The sequence below is a fragment of the Channa argus genome, chromosome 8 (assembly GCF_033026475.1).
Source record: "Channa argus isolate prfri chromosome 8, Channa argus male v1.0, whole genome shotgun sequence".
NCBI classification, from domain to species: Eukaryota; Metazoa; Chordata; class Actinopteri; order Anabantiformes; family Channidae; genus Channa; species Channa argus.
In genome coordinates, this window is record NC_090204.1 from 16,299,885 (window position 1) to 16,320,848 (window position 20,964).

The 20,964-nt window shown below is 38.3% G+C and overlaps 2 protein-coding genes across 4 annotated transcripts in view; both read left to right on the forward strand.

Moving 5' to 3' along the window:
• Positions 1-8,774, forward strand: part of arid3a (AT-rich interactive domain 3A) — a 46,430-nt gene extending 37,656 nt beyond the window's left edge. For all 3 annotated transcript variants that reach the window (XM_067513056.1, XM_067513055.1, XM_067513057.1), the window contains exons 8-9: positions 765-854; positions 2,192-8,774. In XM_067513056.1, the coding sequence (XP_067369157.1) occupies positions 765-854; positions 2,192-2,340 (239 nt within the window). In that variant the 3' untranslated portion in view covers positions 2,341-8,774. The remainder of the gene's footprint in view (positions 1-764; positions 855-2,191) is intronic.
• A 3,239-nt stretch (positions 8,775-12,013) lies between these two features.
• ctdspl3 (CTD (carboxy-terminal domain, RNA polymerase II, polypeptide A) small phosphatase like 3) lies at positions 12,014-20,710 on the forward strand. Its single transcript, XM_067513058.1, has 11 exons — positions 12,014-12,266; positions 13,907-14,030; positions 14,174-14,314; positions 15,183-15,297; positions 16,782-16,893; positions 17,078-17,164; positions 17,499-17,561; positions 17,875-17,954; positions 18,738-18,864; positions 19,528-19,623; positions 20,015-20,710. Exons 1-11 carry the CDS (start codon positions 12,138-12,140, stop codon positions 20,078-20,080), a joined length of 1,140 nt encoding a protein of 379 aa, XP_067369159.1. The 5' UTR covers positions 12,014-12,137; the 3' UTR covers positions 20,081-20,710.
• The last annotated feature ends 254 nt before the right edge of the window (positions 20,711-20,964 follow it).

The following is a 20,964-nucleotide window of genomic DNA, read 5'->3' on the forward strand; positions in this document are numbered from 1 at the left end:
ATGTTAAACAGTGACTCAAAAAATCTGTACTAGTCAAAGATAATTTGCAATCTAGACAAGATCAGTTTCTGTCCTATCACTTGCCTTGCGTACAGTGTTTACAGTGTTTTGTTTTTTTATTTTCACGATTAATTTCTTATTTTGATTAGGTAAAAAGCAACATCAGTACACATTAGTACCATTTCATTTCATCTGCTTTGGGAATCCTTTATTATATTTTATTGTTTCACCTGCGAGATTAGATGAGCTGGATTTCACACAGTGTCGCTGTCTTCCTGGCAGTTAGTATCTCATGACATTCTTGTCATCTTACCACAAACCACAGCACCCAACGGTGAGGAAGGAACCCATAGCAGAACTATATGTTGACCTGTATAATACACAGAGGCACCTTGCATGCACACATGCATACAGAACATGTGTGTGTTCGTGTGGGGTTTCCCCTCTGCTCACACTTTGATCTTAAAGCACATTATCTTTGCTACGGTCTATCTGATCAAAAATGAATGCTTCTTCTCAGTATAGATAATGCAGGTGACTTCACAGAAATGTCCAACTGGATGTTCTTGCAAATTTGCATGCAATGTTTATTGTTTTGAGTGTATGCGTGCTCATTCGGTTTATATGATGCAAGTTAAGAAAACGGTCAACTCCAGATTAATGTTACAAAGACAGTTTCAGTCTGTTCACTGAATAGAAGTCTGAGCTCAAAGGGTTTTTGTTTTTTATAACATGCTGTTGCCATCCTCTTGTGTTCCTAACAGATGGCAGGCAGGACTCAGCTCTGAACCTCACCACCAACGGAACAAGCAGCATCAGCATGTCAGTGGAGCTCAATGGAGTAGTGTACACTGGTGAGCATCGCTGTCATCTGGTCACCACCTTTTCCCTTACATGTATTATTTAATCCAAAACTCTTAATCTTAATTGTTGTCCTTGATTTCTGTCAAAAGAATTTCTGAAATTAAGCTTTCTTTCTGAGGATTAGATGAAAAGACTGACCACTGTCATGGCTGTGCACAATTGGGATTGGGGCAATTAGCCTAGCACTAGAAAGCAGTAAATGGGTAAACTCAAAAGTCCCAAATGATCATGGTGTGTTTTGTTTGCTTTATCCATATACAAGGAAAGATGTTAAAATTATAATATTAAGTTTTAGAAGGTGTTAAATTACTTAACTGCTGGGCATAGGTACTTCCTAGAGTCTTAATGTGACAATGAGGCCCAGGTTATTTGCATGACAAGTGTTCTGACCATGTCTGAAGGTGCGCTGGCGTTGAATGGCCACAGTAGAAGACAGATTGAAGAGCCAGAGGGAGAGAGAGAGATATAAACCTTGTTATTTTTAGTCTATCGTTTCCGGATTTTTAGAGGGCTTGATAATGTTGCATTCGTTCGTACACTTGAAAAGAAACGGAAATAGTTTTGTGAAGAGTGGAAAAAACATCAAGAGAGTGAGAAGTTCAATTCTGGTTCTTTTCTCACCTCTGCACAGCTTGCCAATCAAACCATGAAGTGGGTGTAAATGTGGCATTGTTGGCTTTGCAAAGGTACAGAAATTGTCGGACACAGCCTGCCCCCATCTGACATGGGAAAGATGTGGGGGGAGGGAGTTTCCAAAGTCATTCAACCATTTGACAGGCAGTTTTGATAAACTATTCTGACTGCTTTAGATTGCTTGGTTTTAAACCTATGAAGTACAAAATGTCAAATTGATTAAGACCAGAGATGCTGTACAGAACTCCTGGTCATTTAGGTAAACTTTTACATAACAGAAATACAAGTAACCCCTCCTAAAACTATATCAAACATTGTTTTATACGTCTTAAATACAAGATGCTACATAATAAATTATAACCTTTAAAGGTAGTGACAGCTTTAAAACTTTAACAGAGAGTCAATCTATGCTGTGGTAGCATAATAACCTTTCTGACTCCAGCTCCAACAAGCTGTATCCAGCCTGTATGGTAAGCTTGGCTAATCTCCCTCTTCTGTGTTTCACTCATGGCAACATGAGAATGAAAAGTTTTGTACGTTTCTTGGAAGGAATGCAAATAAGCACATTTTGTTCAATTAAAATAATTATATCTATAATTTCTGTTTAAAGAATGAAATTAAATAAAAAATAAAACTACACATTTCAAATAAGTATATTTAATTATTGTGGTTTCCTATATGTTTTTCTCTCCAGGCGTTCTTTTTGCTCAGGCAGTAGCTGGGTCCACCTCATCTGGTCTGTCTGGATCATCCGTTACCAACAAGACGGTCAGCGGTCGTGTTGGCCCTCAGCAACAGCAGCAGAACACATCTACCTCAACCCCCAGCAACCTGTTGTCTTAACAATCAAAGAGCCTTTTCCCTTTAGTTTGTTTTTAACTTACCACGCTAAGTAAAGCCAAAAATTAACCTCATTTTCTACATCAACTATGCCAAAAAGAGAAGAACCATAAACCAAACTGAAACTCAGATCACTTGAAGTACACTATCTCAGGTTTTCTCTCATTCTTTCACAAACTCACCTCTTTTGTTCTTCATAGCCAAAATAATTTAGAAAAAAAATAACAACGGAGAGCCAGTATATGCTAAACAAATAAGTATGCACAACCTGTGAATTATTTATTTCTGTATAAATGTACAGATTATTGGAGAGCAAAAGAGAAATAATAACTAGGAAGGTTAATACACTGTTTACACACACAGATACAGCTACTGACTGACAGCAATGTTTTATTCTCTAGCAGAGAGTTGTTTGTTTTGTTTTTTTCATTATTGTTATTTTTATTCTCTATTGTGTTTATCATTTAAATCTTTAACAATCCTCTCACTGCAGGAAAAAAAATCTTTATATTTAGAATTCTATTAAAAAAAGCAAATATGAATATCCTCTATTTTTAATTAGAAAAGCTTAAGCATGTAACAATGTACCAATGTGACCTCATTTTGTTTTAAACCTTATAACCTTATTCACATGGCAGCCATTTTGGATCTCTGTGTGGAAGAGCGAGTCCAGTGCAGGTCTGCGTTGCCGTTGTGTACTGAGATATCATATCATATGAATGCCACAAATTCTGAAGACAAATATCTGCAAGGATATTAACTCTTCACATATTTGGTCTATTATTGATTAAAACCGGTGTGTAGGTAGTAGCAAGTTGGCCAATGTTTTAGCTGATGTTCCTGCTGATTTCTAGCGTTGTGGTTGCTCTTCCTAAGACAGCTGGCTAATGTATATTTCCTGTTTAGTAACATAAGCCCAGTTAAATACATATCTGTGCTAATTGAGCAGGTAGATCCTCAAGCTTAAAGTTTAGTATTGTATGAGTGAAGGCAGTTGGCTTGTACTGCACATCAGCATGCTGGACTTTTGAGACTCAGCGACTTTCTCTGTTCCTGTTTTGAGTTCAGACTTTTAGTGACAAAACCACTTCTTTGGTTGCTTTCAGGTGGTGGTCTGCTTATCGGTTTGTAATGTTCTGTGATTTCCACTTACTCTTGACAGAGCAGTGCTTTCAAATATCGTCTCTTGTAGATAAGTAAGTGTTTTATTTATTTCTTTGCTAACCTTGGCCCCTTAGTGAAGTGATCTTCATTTAGAGACAGATGCATGTACTTGTAGAGGGGAAGCTAAATCCCTGTTTTTGCGGAGATGCCCACTTGGACAGTTAGGCATCAGCAGATGTCTCTGTGACAGATATTTCAGGTTATATCTGAGATTTTTGGTGTTTTTAACCTACGTTATAGATGTTTTGATTGTGATTTCAGCTTTGTGTTTTTGCAAACCTTAGGCCTTCTTCTGATCCAAATGCTTCTTATACCTTGCTGTGACGATGATAGAATCTCATTGAGTCCAACTCAGCATCAGTCAGGGATATAACACAGAATGGCGTGAGATCATATGACTAGTTTTTACATGTTGCATTGTTAGGGTTTTTGATCATGTGAGCAGAGGGGATCACAGTTGCAGCTGAGCACCCGCCTGTGTCTTAAGCAGTTTTGAGACATGCACTGCAGCTCTGAACGTATTTAAACTTTAACCAGAGGAGCTGCAAATGAGAACACATATTCCCAAATTAGTTGGACCTGAAGTTAAATGGGCTACCCAGTTAGTTCATGCTCACTGCTGTTTTACAGATTTTTTTAAAAGTTAATAAAAATTTCAAACCCCCACAGCAGACACATGCCATCATTTCATAATCAGTTGTGTCTCTGCATTTTGAAGTAGATCAATCATTCAGCTTTCTGAACTTTGACCTGTGTTACCCCTTTGGACTCTTGACTGTTAACGATTGCTACTCAACACCACTGATCCCTCCCATGTACAAAGCAGCCTTCATCCTACTGACTTTAGGAAGTAAATCAGGCTTTGTATCTGGGCTCTGTTCTGAGGCCTTAGCACAGCATGAGATGACCAGAGAACGAGCAGTACCTCTACCTAATCATTTTTTACTGCTCCAGTCATAATATCACCAGATGCCTGTTGTGGCTTTGATTCTGTGTTCACGTCCCAAAAGTAAATCACCACCAGCTGCTATACAAACACCATTCAGTTTTGGAAGGTTATTGTCCAACAGCTCTTTCAAATATGCACACAACCCTCCATTTAATATTTTTTACCTCCTAGAAAAAAGTTTTTTGTTTTTTTTTAGGTCTTTTTTGTTTTGTCACAAGATCAACTGAGGTCAAAAGTTTTAGATTTAAAGTCACTCAATCATATTTATGAGCTAGGCAAGATTAACAGTCCACTTTAGAGAAACAGTGTAACAAGAGCAGCCTTTGTATTTGCAAACGGGGATTTGTGGATATCACCACCTACAGGTAATGTGTGCTACAGCTGCTGTTTTATCTCTTAGTCTAATCTTCTGTTGTTAACAGACGACTATCTCTGTTTGTGGCTGTGTTATACTAACTGTTAGCATTTTAAATTGCTTGAGCTATTTCTAGCTGAAATAAGCTTCATTGTTACTAGTTAGTCTATATATAAACAATGAATATATGTTGCATAACCCAAAGCTCCACAACAGCTGCTGAGTACACCTCATTGTGAGATCCCTTTTGAATCCCATAAGAACATTTCAGTTGTTTCAAACCAGAGACACAGAGCTTTGTGAATTGTTTTGCAATGTTTTGCAATAACAAATGCAAGACAAAACAAAAACAGCAGCTATTTAAAAAAAAAAAAAAGGAGAAAATTACTTTTGCAATGTGTTGCCTGCAGGTGGCACAAGTGTCAGCCGGGGACCACTTTTCATCCTTGCAGGGGGTGCAACTCGCACCTGCCTATCTGAAACTGCTGCTGCTGCTCTTTTGGCTCTGTCACTGGTCATCTTGGTTTCATTTGCTTCTCACTAGTGTCAGTGTGCATCCTTGATCAATACAGCGGGGTGAGATTAAAGGAAAATGAATGGAAAGTCAGCCAGACTACCGCAGCAAACCTAGATATATATAGATGACATATTTTCATTGTCTGCTCCTCATTGCCATCATCCTCTATGAATGTAGTTTCTCACAGGTTATCAGTCTAATGCTGCCTGCAAACTGCGGCTCTTTGTCACTGACCACAGATGTTTAATGCAACCATTGACGTTTGTATTTCTGAGAATCATTTGCAGAACTGAAACTGCAGTTTATATGTGTTTGCAACTGCCTGACAGAAGGTTTACATGGGTGGAAAATAATACAATCCCAGGTCTTTGTTTTTTTTGGTTTGTTTTACTCTTTCCATTTTAGCTGTCCATCAGTGGAGGCTCATTTCAGACATGAGACACGTGTAGTCAAATACATTGCTTATATGATGAATTTTGTTAGTTGGGGGCTACTTGTTGTGTATATTTTGCTCTGGAGTATGGGCAAAATAATCAACCGCACCCTTTTTGGCTTTTAAAATATCAATGTTTTGACTCGTGATGCAAAGACAGTTTGAAATATTGATCAAGTTCTTGATGTGGATGTGGATCACTTCTGAGCAGAAATCAATATGTAAATGTAGGTAAAACGAAGCAGGCAGTGCCTCTTGGTTCTACCCGAAGGTGGACTATTGAAATGGCCAATACAGAAGTGCACTAAGGTTGAATTTGCTTCTTTGCATTTGATAAACATCTTTATTCAAAGCATAATTAAGTATCGAGCTACAACAATCTTGAAATGTTTTAAGATTTCTGTGTTCTTTAAACCCTTAGACATCTGCATTATTTATCAATCAGTAATACTGAATTATAATGTACTAGCATATGGTACTGAGATCCCAGGGCTTCAAAATCAATATATTGATTTTGGGGAAATTAAAATCAATGGGTAAATTATATTTAGCTAAGGATATCTTTAAAGCTTAAATCAGTTTTCTAGTTGCTATGACTTCATCCATTTGGTTTTCCCCCCAAATATATATATTGTTAAGTAAGTAAAACCGATGGTAATTATGTCAGATTCAGGTTCTATATTAGTTGTCACTAACTTTGTAGGGCAGTAGCATCTCTACAGTTATAGTGGTGCATACACTTGTGCTAAGCACAAAGTCCCTAATAATGACAATAACACCCAGCGTGGTTAAAAAAAATGGAAACATTACTTTAAATTGATCAGTGTTACAGAATTGTCACACGTGTCTGCAAGTGATCTAAAGCTTCTATAAATGTCATAGTTGACTGTGTAAAATGAAGTTTTTTGCTGCTATTAGTGGGGGTGGTGGCAAAAGCCCAGCATCTCCCTTTGTCTCTTGTCATAAGTAGCAGATGTCTCAGTTGCTGATCATATCTGACAATCAAATCGAAACAGGCTGTGTTTGGGGGAAGGACTCCTGGCCAAAGCAAAATTCAATCAATCCTGATCTAAAGTATCAACATCCCTTTTTTCTTTTTTCTTTTTGTTTTTGACCCTGTGACCTTTTAGCCCCTGAAGCAGCATTGAAGCACCTGCCACCATCAATGAATCCATGTTTATTATATATCTATTGACCTGTTTTGTGAGATATTTGCATTTCAAGAATGAAGGTACTGCAGCCCTCTCTTTCTGTGGACAGCAGCATTTTCAGGGAAAGCCAGCAAGCTCTTAAATTGCGTGGTAACGACAATCAGAAGTTATTGCAACACAGTATACCTCTGAACACTTTGTTTAACAAAAATCAAGGCCTGTTTCTACCTCAAGGACTAAAGCTTTTGCAGACTTCTGTGCTTCAGCCACTACCCATCGAAAGCTGATGTTTCATATATGCTTAGTTTTGGAAGGTGAGCCTAGACAATCAGATATTAGCATTTCATTCATTGCAGAACTTCTGGGGGTTGCAAATGTGCAGTAAGATAAAGAGATAAGATTTAGCTGCAGCCTGTGCAGTGTGAGCTCCCCTCAGTGGAAGGTTTTGTTATAATTTGGTTTTCTTCCTGTTTTCTTCTTTTTGGGGAGAAACATTCCCTAAAACAGCCTTTAGATCATTATTAAATACTGCAATACTCACCTTTAAGGCTCCTTTAATTCTTGAAGAACTCTTAATTCTAATTCACAAATTAAAAACAATCGGAAATCAAACTTCCTGTCTGCCTGTCTTGTATGTTAGGCCAGGTAGGGTCCACCATATCAGAGGCAGTTGAATTAATTTTATTCTTTAAAAAAAAATTGAATGATCAACCTCAAAACCTTAGGCTGAGTTTTCCAAAGCAGATTTATCTTCAGATCTGTGTTTGTCTGAATTTTATCAGCTGCATTTGTATTTTTAGCCACTACACTTGCAGCTGGTTCTCGTTATTAAATTGGTACAACGCATAGCATCTGCAGTTTTAGAGACATGATTGTTGTTTGGTGGTTCAGTTTACAGCTTGGATTGATTTCAGATACCTGTTTGTTATGTGCATTTGTGGGCTGTTGTAGAGATCGGAACAAAACTAAAAATGCATTCTGTTTGTCTTGGAGTTTCAATTCATTTCAGTTTTTGTTCAGTAGCTGACTCCCAAATGTTGAATCATGTAGGAGCTTCCAATCAGCACAAAACCTTCCAAGTCTCTGTGTTAATGTAATCTAATGTTGAGACTTCGTGGTGTTTTATCTTGAGATATTGCTGCCTTCACTCACACCTGACCTGTGGCTAAAATAACCTCCTAAACCTGTACCAGCTGCAGAGCATCTTGCACGGACTCCTATTCCCTCATGATGCCAATATGGAAATTTTGCCGGAACATTTACGGGTTAATGTGGGTTTGGGGCTTTGACTGGATTTCACCACTGACTGTGGACAAGTAAAATAATGAAATGATGAGGAAAATAACAAGATGCCTTCTGCTGTGACAATTGTGTATTAATTAATCTAAATTACTAATTCATTAAACAGATTATTTCTGAATTATGGCTTTTTAGGGATATGGATTATATCATGTTTATATCGTTTGCTTTATTTTTTGCCCTTTCATTTGTTTGGATATGCTGTAGCAGCCTGGACACACAGAGATTACATGTAGTTTATTAATGATGATAATGTGATTATTTTAGGGAGGCATGTCACTGTGTGTGTGTGTGTGCGTGGGTGCGTGCGTGTGTGTGCGTGTGTTGGTGTGTGCGAGGGCTTAATGTATCTTTGATTTAACTTCAGATCTGAAAAAAGGTTCTGTCTTTTTTCTTTTACAACTTCTCAGGAAATCTACCTCTACCTCCACTTTTATGCATTTAACCCAGTGAGGGCTCAAGTTACAGTGTAGTGGGTTCACAAAGAGGATGTGAGGGCCAAAGCCAGGGTCTGAAATGAACTTTAATACATTTATACAGTTGTAATATTACAGTTTCCTTGTGAAAAACACAAGTATTGTGGTGTATTTATAATAACTAGGCTGGATAAAAATGTCCTCCAAAGATATTTTTTTCACGCTGGTTGGTGAACTAACGGGTTCGTTTTGGACACTGACATGGTCTCTTTGTTCCTCTCTCCATATGTTACAGCTTTGTAACACTTCTGCTGTTATGTTTATTTGAGCACCAACAGCAGGGAAGCTCCAGCTCAACAGCAAAATACTACTAGTACTACAACAAGTACTGCTTCTAGTACCACTGTTAGTACTGCAGGTAATTTTTCAGTCTGTTCTATTATTGTGTGCTTATTCCTCCTTTTTCTATCATAAAAATGTTGTTTGAATGGGATATTTGTTCCTGTAACCGCAGAAACAGTGAAGTGGCAGTGGGCAATGCAACATATTTCTTTGTTTTTGAAGGGTGAAGAGCTATTCTTGCCTATTTACTCAACATGTGTTTGCGTGAATACACTTTTATTTTGACTCTGAAATGAATAAAATATCAACTTTCTTGAATGTCACCAGAGTTGTTGTTTGTTGTTTTTAATTGTCCTAAGAGCTGTGGTTTTGTTAAAGCTCCACATACACATTTTAATCTTATTTATTTTAGTTTAAAGGAGAAGAACATTTTACAGCTGATTCTTCATAATAAAAGAATAACTCCAAATCTTTACTGTGCATTCAGAACTTAGATATCTGAATGCACAGTAAAGATTTGGAGTTAGTTATTCTTTGGACTTATTTTACCAACTTTTAATTTCCTACTGTCCCTGAAAAGCAGTATTATTTTGAGTAGATTAACCTGGGGGCATAAAGTAAATTTAGTTGTCCAAAACCAAACTTAAATGCATAATGCTATATCGCAGTGGGGTAAATTAAGTTTTGTTTCCTCATATTAGATGAGAAGGGAGGAACAAATAGTTTCAAGGCAATCAGACCTCTATACTCTGGCCTAAAAATAAAATTATTAGTGGCAAGTGATGATATATGTGTTCAGATCACTTACATAAGTAAAAGTAGTAATACTGCTGTACAGAATACTCCCATGACAAGGGTCTTGTATTTCAAAGGGTTATATACAGCAATACTTCTTCCCTTATCATTGCGCTCTCTTTTTACTTTTTCTAGACCACAAACATTCAGGGCTGAAGCCCCAGATTATTTGATCTGATAACCCAACTTGTTTCACACATAGTCTCAGATTTACTTTCCACATTCAAATGCAGCATCAAAGAATGAAATGGAGCAGATGTCTCCATTCTTTGATCATCGAGTGCTGACTATAAACTTTACAGAAATCATAAACAATAGTTTGGATCAAGGTAATTTAATGGGAGCAGTAGTTTTATACTTTAAAAAGATACTTGATACTGTCAGTTAGGAAGTACTTGAAACTATTTACATTTTTCTCAAAGTACTCTAAACTGGTTTAAATCATAACTGGATTGTAAGGAGCTGTGTATTAGAATTATTTGTGTGAAAAATGTAAACTAGGTGTACCAAAAAGTTCAATATGAGGTCTTGGTGGTGGAGCAAGGAAGTTCAGGAGTGTATACAGAGAAAGGGGTTAACTAAGAGGAAGTGGGACACGGAGAGGACAGGAGAACAAGGGGATGCAGCGTAAGGTGAAGGTAGAGGTGGCAAAGGCCAAACAAAGAGCATACGAGGACTTGTGTGCTAGGCTGGACACTAAAGAGGGAGAGGTGGATTTATACAGGTTGGTGAGACAAAGAGATAGAGATGGGAAGGATGTGCAGCAGGTTAGTGTGATTAAAGATAAGGATGGAAATGTATTGATAGGTGACAGGAGTGTGATGGGAGATGGAAGGAGAACTTTGAAGAGTTGATGATTGAGGAAAATGAAAGGGAACGAAGAGTAGAATAGGTGACTGGTGTGGAGCAGGAAGTAGCAAAGATTAGTAAGAGTGAAGTGAGGAGGAGGATGAAGAGTAGAAAGGCAGTTGGTCCTGGTGACATACCTGTGGAGGTATGGAAGTATCTAGGAGAGGTGGCAGTAGAGTTTCTGACTAGTTTGTTTAACAAAATCTTGAAGAGTGAGAGGATGCTCGAGGAATGGAGGAGAAGTGTACTGGTACCCATTTTTAAGAACAAGGGAGATATGCAGAGCTGTGGCAACTACAGAGGAATAAAGCTGATGAGCCAAACAATGAAGTTGTGGGAAAGAGTAGTGGAAGCTAGGCTAAGGGCAGAGGTGAGCATTTGTGAGCAGCAATATGGTTTCATGCCTAGAAAGAGTACAACAGATGCAGTATTTGCTTTGAGGATGCTGATGGAGAAGTACAGAGAGGGTCATAGGGAGTTGCATTGTGTCTTTGTAAATTTAGAGAAAGCGTATGACTGGGTGCAGAGAGAGGAGCTGTGGTATTGTATGAGGACGTCTGGAGTTGCAGAGAAGTATGTTAGAGTGGTGCAGGACATGTATGAGAGCTCTAAGACCGTGGTGAGTTGTGTTGTAGGTGGGACAGAGTTCAAGGTGGAGGTGGGTCTGCATCAAGGATCAGCTCTGAGTCCCTTCTTGTTTGCTCTGGAGATGCACAGGCTGACAGATGAGGTCAGACAGGAATCTCCATGGACTATGATGTTTGCATGTAACATTGTGATCTGCAGTGAGAGCATGGAGCAGGTGGAGGGAAATCTAGAGAGGTGGACGTATGCTCTGGAAAACACAGGAATGAAGCTTAGCCGCAGCAAGACAGAATACATGTGTGTGAATGAGAGGGACCCAGAGGGAACGGTGAGGTTACAGGGAGCAGAGGTGAAGAAGGTGCAGGACTTTAAGTACTTAGGGTCAACAGTTCAGAGCAACGGAGAGTGTGGAAAAGAGGTGAAGAGGCGAGTGCAGGCAGGTTGGAACGGGTGGAGAAAAGAGTCAGGCGTGCTGTATGATAAAAGATTATCAGCATTTTACCCAGGCTTTGGATCGCCACCGTCGCCGTTGGTGGCAGCCTGGGTAAAATTGAAGGAAACACATGAAAAAACAACGTACGGAACATATTCCGCTGTGGCGACTCCTGAAGGGTCGAGCAGAAAGCCGTTGATTTGAACTCTAAATACGATAAACATACGTTCGTTTTAGCAACGTGGCTTTCGTTTCACGTTGACGCTGGTGCTGTCTAAAAGCACCGCCCAATCAGAGTGTCTGCAGAGTTGAATCTATCGCACCCCGGCAGATTTAAACACACAATAATTCAACGAGACACGGGTGTACGCGAGGTGGGTGGAGCTACATCGACTGCCACTCAGTTTGCCCGTGAGGAGTGAAAAAAAGAGAAACATCGGACACGTTCCTGTCGCTACAGTGGATTGTGTGCACGCGCGCGGATGTTTAGAAATATTATATGAGGAAGGAAAATGAGACTCCGGTCACAAAAAAACGTTAAAACTTTTTTGGAAACGCCGAGAAGTAAGCGCCGACCGTCCAACAAAGCGACGCCTAAACGAACGCGCCTCTCGGTGGCAGAAAGCTCGCTACACCCCGAGGTAAAAAAAAAAAACCTGTTTGGTACGAATATTCGTTCGATCAGCAGCGTGTAATAGCTTCATGTGGGCTCACTAAACATGGTGTTGGTTGATTCAGTAGTTGTTTTCAATGTCCCGTTGCTAACATTGTTAGCCGGACGACGGTTAGCTTAGCCTGTGTTCTTATACCAAAACAATAGTCCGAGTTGCTAACGTTAGCGTTAGCTGGGTTGCTGCTCAGCTAGGTAGCATCAGCTGGATTTGGTTCTCTCTTGTCTTAAGTTACTTTATCAATAACGAGTTACTCAAGTTAGCCAACGCATTTTCTTTGGGGCGCTTTAGACTACATTTTGTTTAATGATTAACCGTAACTTCATTGCAACGTATCTTAACTATACGTTACTTTAAGTTACACATCGTTACACATATTTAATGTTGTGGTGTCGGGGTATTCCGTGATTCGGTGTGCTCATCATCACATTAATCACGATTTTTTTTTTCTTACTATTAGCAGGTAATGTGTACTATTATTAGCAGACCAGATTCATTACAATGTTTTTCAAATGTCCCATTTGAGTAATGACCTAGATGATAACGATTTATATAATTGTTTATTCACGAATAGTATCGTGATCAGTTGTTTCAGCGATGGTCTATGAAATTAAATGTTAGAACATAAACATATCCATCCTTTTTTCAGTTTTCAAGTACAAGTTGATGACTTCATGTATCTTGTTCTGATAACTAGTTTTAATTCCCATGTGTACTCTTGGCCTATATTACCTTGTGTTTGCTCAGTATGTACACATGCCTGAATGATGGCTGATCTCAGCCAGGGTTTCATGCCGGTAAGGATCAGAGTATAAAGCACTGTGACAGAGGATTAAGGAGACCAGTAACTGGGAGAGGGTCCCATTGATAAGTGGGTCACTGGACACGTGTGTGAAGACTTTTATACTTAAGCTACTGTAATATGTCCTTCCTCTTTAGAGTATTGCTGTATATTGCTGACATGCTTCCATGTTTCTTTTTAGGACTGTTGGAAAATTCTAGGAAAAGGTGGTAAAATACAATAAACCTATACTGTATAGCACCAGAGTTTTGTACAGAACAAAATAAGACTTAAACAAACTGAATCGTTTCTTTATCACGAACACTAAACAACAAACAGTTTCAGGTTCAAGTTATGCATTTGTTGAAGAGTTTGTTTAGCTGGTTTAGCCTTTTATGCATAAGAACAAATTCTGCAACTGAACTACTCACTAAGGTAGTGAGTAATGGTTTTTTTAAATATTTTTTTATATTTTAGGCACACAATTATCTTGAAACTTCATTACAGTGTTAGATTTTAATTAAATTAATTAAATTAAACTAGTAATTTAATTTAATTAGATTTTAAAATTGGATTTTGATTTGTAAGGTTTGCTTACTGCTAAACATGACGGTCACATCAATTCCTGTCTTACCGTGAGTCTTTTCCTCTCTGATTTGTATTTTTCTTTAAATTGCTTATACATTACGCACTCAGATATTACGATCATTATCACACAACATATATATTTCTGCTATAGATAATTTGACATTCAGACCCGCTGACATTATTTTATCGTCAGATTTTGGTTTATAAAGGTAACTTTTTAAAATTTTTCGTTTGTCTGTAGATTGACGGCAGTTTGGATAATGACTCCCATCAATCGGATGATGAAATTCCCATGATGAAAAGACGACCACTGCTTCGTGGCCGGGCAAGGAAGCGAGCCATCGCTGTTGAGGCCAGAGAAACTGGTAGGTTTGACAGTTTACAGTTAGACTTCAGGTAAACCTGTTATGTTTTTGATTGATGTTTCTTTTTTCCCCCAAAAAATCTATGTTTTTCACTTTCTTCTGCTCTTTTTTTATGTCTGATTGATCATCTCCTCCTGGTCTAGATCTGGCTTTCAAGACTCCAGTCAGATCCATCATTCGTCATCAGTGCATATTGTCAGAGGTCAACCCGGTGTCTCCTCGCAACTCAACAGCCAGAAACATCTACTCTCCTATTGTGCGTTTCCTTACACCTAGCAAAGAGAGTGAGTACATAGACAATGGTGATGTAGGAATTTAAACACTCTGGGCTTATATATAAAGTATATAAAAAGTCAACTTTTATGTTGTGGGAGAGTAAAAACACTTTTGTCTCTTTCACTGCTTTGCTGCCCACTTTTGGTGATATCCAGTTGTCCTTTTGAAGCCTGTTTTCTTTCTTTTTGTTGAAAGTGCCTGGTGGTGTAAACTCATTCCCAAACACACCATTAACTAAACCAGTGTCTTTTTGGTGGCTTGTGGTAAATTCCTGGCATGGGTGTTTCAAATGGAACAGCCTGGGCCTCTTAAGCTGTTTGGCTGATGTTAGCCTGGTGAGCTGACCGTGAGGATCTATTTCATTGGAAATGGTCTTGATCTCCTTATAAGAGCCAGATCTGTTCTGAAAAAGTCAGTGTCTATGGTGTAGAGCTTTAACAAATGACACTTGTTTACGTGTCTTTACTGTGTGAGAGGCTCAATATACAAAATAAAACTGTACCTTTAAGTCAGGGGTTCATTCATTTAATAATTATATTTAGAATGTTATGCTAGATAAAATATAATTTAGTTTAGAAAAAAAGAGTTTAGAGCTTTCCATCGCAAAGATAATTTTTACACATAAGGCAAACTCTTCTTAGGTTAGCGAGACTAGGTGTTATAGTGATGTATTGCTGAGGGAAACCTTTGCTGAATTGGTCTCCTTTTCTTGACTAAGTTATTGCCCAGTAAATAAAATCCCACTGGCGTGGGGCACAAGGGGGTGCAGAGGAATCTTAACTAATAACTGTGCCTGAGTATTATGTTCTCCTGGTTGCTGAGCAATTGACAGATTTGTATTGTTTACAGTTCGTACCCAATGTCTTTTCTACACAGATATGAAGTGCGAAGGTACTGGAACCAATGTCTTGATGAGTCCGGAACAGGGTGTATTTGGTTATGGCTCAGTTGACCTTCTGGCTGGAGACGAGGAAGATGACATGTTTGATCCGTAAGTACATCTTTTTCGTGTCCCACGACAGGGGTGGAGCCAATATGTAATTTTCAGACCACCCTCTGCTGTATCAAAAGGTGCACTTCAAACGGCCTCCTTTTTAACGAGTATAAATAGTAAAAACTGTGCCAAATCAACATGCCGACAATGATCCGCTGTGGCGACCCTGAACTCATGGGATAAACTGAAAGGACAAAAAAAAAATATATCTTTGAACAGTTAACTGGTTTAACAAATTCTGAGGTTAAACTTGAACTTTAGGTGGACAAACACTAAGAGGGGAAACTCTGATTTCTGACTGATTTCTTTAATGTACTCTGACTGTGGCAAAATGCCTATGGCTGCAGTCAATGAAGTTAGGCATAAAACAAGTTTACATCTTATTTAGACCAGTGGTTGTCAAATCAGTTTCATGAAAAAGCATCTACGTTTACAAAAAGTAGAATTGTATTTTAAAATCTTGCCCTAAAAAATGACTTTGCTTTAATGTTTATAACTAGTATATTTAAACTGAAATGCCTTTTTACAGGAGTTTAGATTATTTGTATAATAAAAAAACATCAAAAATCTTTTTTTTTTCCCCAGTTTTTTTTGGTCATGCAGTATTTGCAGTTGCAATACCACCAGTGTCTTATAATATGATGATTCTTCAGTGCCATCAGTTGCAACATGAGAAATGATTCATCATAAATCAGTGTCATGGTTCTAAAGCTTAGCCTCCTGTATTCTAAATGCATCAGTGTAGTGTCCATCAAATCCATCAAATTAGAGTTAGTGACCGTGTTGGCTGTAGATTTTATTCTGAGCTCACGATAAATGCATGCTGCTTAATACTGTAGCCTATATCTGAGGAAACATGGATGTCATTGCTCTAATCTATAATAAAACGATAAGAGCAAAGACAAACTGATAGGGTGCCATCTTAACAGGTTATTTATCTTCTATGTAAACTTTTGAAATGAATGTATTCTGATCTATATTTGCTTAGATATGAACTGGATAAATGAGGAAATGAAATGGGTTTTCGAGACAGCGGGAAACTAACTTGGGAAACTTTGGGTTTGTGGAGGAAAACTTCCCAGCAAGCAGGTTAATTCTTGTGTGAGTTATAGCAGTAATGTACTGAAAACTTAAGTAATCTCTGTTTTTACAAAACCCAAAGTTTCCATCCATTCAGGGTGAACACACTTCTAAGTTTTCACTAACCGAAGCCCAACAAATACTTTACGCAACTTTTTTTTTTTACAAAACTGGGAAAAAAATATAAAGCAGTTTTTAGTGTTTCATTGGACCTGTGTTTCTGTGCACTATGCTTTTGCTGCTATAAAATTGGCAGAAAGTGAGTTAAAATACTAAATGGTCTTACTCACTTTTTAAATGGATTCCTACAGTACTGCAGTTTATCGTCTCTTATGTTTCAAGTTTCTTTTGTGCATAACTAGTGTTTTTATTAGCTCTTAGAGAATTATTGACTCTTCCAGATTTACTTTCATCAAGAACATCCCATCACGGTCTCAGCATTCCCAGCCTCGACTCAGAGACATTCCCCCAAAGACCAGGAGTACTCCAGAGGCCACACTGGTCATTGACCTGGTGAGTTTATTCCAGAGAACAACCTCCACTTGAATAGAATTTGTACAGGTGTCATTGTTTTAGTTGTTGCAGTGTGAACTGACATGTGGAACTGTGTCATGACACTGAACACCCAATTTAACAATTAATTCTGAGATTTTTATCCTAAAATAAACTAAATACAGCTGAATTGTGTCCTTTTCAGGAGGAGACACTGGTGTTCAGCTCACTGAATGTAATAGAGGATGCAGAATACACCTTCTACACAACTTTCCAGGACCATCAGTACAAGGTGACAACCGTCCACCCACTGCCGTTCACAAACCTGTCTTACAGCACAGTGCTCAGGGCTGACTAAAGAGACGATGAGTAAAAACAGGAAACGTAAAAAAAGGAGGAAATTGTAATGTGGAGAAACACATCAGTAACACTGTTGGGACACTGGCTAGTAGTCATTTCACCATACAGTTGATTTACTTAAATGCCACATGTTTGAGTACTACAGTCACTTAAAGAGGTCTGCAACTGTTGTAGTGTCTTAATCACAGCAGCTCCAGAAGTGTTTACATATGCTTTTGAACTTGTGTCAATTCATACATTCTTGAAATCTCGCCTGTTCTCAATAGGCGTACATGATCCTAAGACCACATGTGAAAGAGTTTCTGCAGGCCATGGCAAAAATGTATGAGGTATGTGATAATCTGATATGAACGTACATTTTCTGACCATTTATAGGTGTAATGTACTGTCGGTTTATTTTTGGTGGGAGGAGGTGAACTTTATATGGCAATGTTTAATTCTGTAATGTTGAAACAAATAATGAAGCTTTGTCTGGACAGATCTATGCATTCTTTTTTTTATATATGTCTATCAGATACTTTTTAGCCAATTTAATTCTACATTAATTCTTTTTTTTACATGAAAATAATTTATCATACATATGCGTCATCTCAGTGCCTATCCTAGGTCTCATCTTTAGCTGCTGTTTGTGTTCTGTTCCAGCTGTTTGTTTACACATGTGCAAAGAAGGAATACGCTGAGAAGATACTGGACATCCTGGACCCGCAGAGGAAGCTGTTTCGGTACGTCTCACGAAGATCTGCTTCCACTTGTGTTTTATAAACCCTTTGCTGCAGGCTGCAGAGGCTTGTACTCCATCAGGTTTATCTCACTCAGTCAGGGCACCTTGGTCTGCTGCTGCCAAGAGTGATCTGTTTGCAGAATTGTTCCTGTTGTTTGGTGGCAGTAATATTCATACATTTCCATGTGGTTAATGTTGGTAAAATTAGGGACATACAGTAAACAATGTAGGAAACCTGATGAGTCAAATGGATAAAGAATCACTAATCCCAAATTCTGCATTAAATTCAACCAATGCTTCTCTAAACCATTCGTATAGAATATATGTCAGTGTTTCTGTTTCAATAGATGTTCTTCCAGCTTGCTGTATTTTTTTATTTATTTTAATGACATTGCAATATGAAAATTAGCCTACAGAGAACTTTTACCTGAATCTGCAGCTATCCTTGGCTTTATAGATGTATGCCTGGCCTGCAGATGTTTAGTGTCGTTTAGTGTCAGAAGCACAATAACCTGTCAACTGTATTTACTGAATGGAGATCACCCTTCTCCCTTGTTTACTGTTCCTTGTGTGCCAGAAACCCTTATTTCTTTGAGCATTTCCAAGTCTATATTTGGAATAGGAATTTAAAAGAGTAACATCTTAATAACTTATTGCTGTTGGATACAATCAGCTTTAAACAGTGTGAGATGTGAGATCTGCACACACATAGTGTGCAGTTACATATAACAAACAGATATGTGCTGCATGTATAAATTATTTATGTTCATGGTTTTCCTTGTAGACATCGTTTGTATCAGGATGACTGTGCCTGCATCCTTGGACATTACATTAAAGATCTCAGCATTCTGGGGAGGGATCTCACCAAGACGGTGGTTCTAGACAATGCACCACACACATACCCATACCATGTAAGAACTGTGTTGTGTGGTTTTTGTTTGTTTGTTTTTGCAAATAGATAAAATTGTTGGTATTCTCTAGTTATTATCAGCAGATTTTGTAAAGAACTGCATTATGATTAGTAGTAGAAGAAGAGACTTTATTGCGATTGAAATTATTTTTAAAAGTTCAATATAAACTCAAAAGAAATTTCAGATATTGCACAGCATGGCAGAGACAAGAGGCTCCAGAAGGAGTGAGTTAGTAGATGTGTACATAAATATGTAGACAGACAGATATAGTTTGTAAATTAAGGGTCATTAGACTGCAGCCAGCAGAGACATGATGTTTTCCTTACTTCTATAATGTCCCAAGCTATGTATAGATCCATTATTCAGAGTGGACTAAACTGTGTTTTTTGGCAGCTGTAAGTTTGAAGCAGCATAATGATGTTGATTCTAAAAAAAAAATGTAATGTGCCTGTATCCATAGTAATGGAAGATGTGCAGTGCAGGCTCATTGATGTATTTCCTATCAGGGTTCAAATAAACAGGCAGGACTTAAATGGAGCAGTTAACTATGGATTTTTGAAAATGCTGTGTGCTGGTTCTCCAATGAGTGTCCTCTCACAGCTGCAGAGTGAAAACAGACAAAGGAAGGTTTTTATTTATTTAGAGTTTTTGATGTTTTTGCAGCTGATGAATACAATTCCCATGAAGAGCTGGTCGGGGGAGACAGAGGACAGAGAACTCCACAAACTTATCCCTTACATGGAGAAACTGTCTGCAGCGGTATGTCCATCATGTTAGTTAATACATGCAGGTCCATAAATGTTTGAACTGACACAGTATTCATCATTTTGGTTTGGGTGTCGCCATAGTGGATTTAAAATCAGTGAGACTGTTTAAAGCATGTTCAGATCCTATAAATGAAGGTGAAATATATTATTCCGAGCAAGGTGTGCACAGTTCAGGGCTGACCGTGGGAAGCGGATCAGTAATGTAATGATTCGCATTTAATATAGGTTTTTGTCGTCAGTGTCGTGTTATTGTACATGTTTCAGTGTTGTATCAGTCAGCCATCTCTTTTATTCACAGCTATCTGCAGCAGCATCTGCCTGCTGTCTTTCTTCCCACACTTCGATTGTTCTGTCCTAATCTCTCCTCTGTTGTGTTTTTTCAGGAGGATTTTCGGGAGGCACTAAAGAAGCGGAAGGATCACTTCCACAGGCTGCTGTCAGAGGACTGACAGGACTCTGGCCTACACCCCTCACTTTAACTGCTTTATGTGACTTTCACAGTGCATGTTTGCTTTGTCTTTGCTTTGGCTAAAAAGCAGAATCTAGTTGGAATTAGCCAACGTGAAGCCCGATGTGTTGTGGTGGACCCGCTTGCCCTCCTCTGTCCTCCCTGATGACTTTAAAGGGTGGAAGATGGGTATTTCAGACATGCTGCTGGTTCTTTTTCGTCAAGAATGCCACGGAGCACCAAGTGCTTCCCACCATTTGTGTATATTTACAAAACTTGAAATATGTTGTTTTATAGTGATAATTTTTTATTTATTGATTATATTACTAATCAACAGCTGATATCTTTGTATATTTTAATTATTCTTTTATAATGCAATAAAATTACCCTAACAAAGTCTGGTTACATATGGATACGGATGTCAGTCATTAGTTCTACTATTAGCAATCTGTGAGTGTCTAGTGGTTCAGCTTTGTCAGGTTGTACCAAGAGCTGTGTTTCATGTAGATGTGTAAGTTGAAGGATTTGGGATGAAAGCTGATCAGATGGAGGAGGAAGAGGGTGTTAAGCAGCTGTTGATATCACTGAGTTAACAGAAAAGAAACAGAATTAAACTTTTTTTTTCCCTTTATTCTTTATGACGTTGTGTCTGTTTTCAGTTGAGTTTCTGTGATATGGTGATAACTGCTGGCTTCTGACTTAAAACAATCCTGCAACTTAAACAAAGCTCATCACTTCCTGTGCAACAGGAGGAAAAAAAGGTTCAACAGAGCAAATGGAAAAGATTAATAGGTTTGATCACTGTTGTGTTCTAGCAGTCAGAGTATAAAACATGGACAGTGTGTAATGTTTTAAACTGTTTTAAGTTCTCCACAAAACTGCAAA

Coding starts and splice junctions, on each gene's coding strand:
- ctdspl3 (XM_067513058.1), top strand. CDS start 12,138: ATGAGACTCCGGTCACAAAAAAACGTTAAAACTTTTTTGGAAACGCCG. Junction 14,031..14,173: donor TGTTGAGGCCAGAGAAACTG/GTAGGTTTGACA, acceptor CTCCTGGTCTAG/ATCTGGCTTTCAAGACTCCA. Junction 17,562..17,874: donor CCATGGCAAAAATGTATGAG/GTATGTGATAAT, acceptor GTTCTGTTCCAG/CTGTTTGTTTACACATGTGC.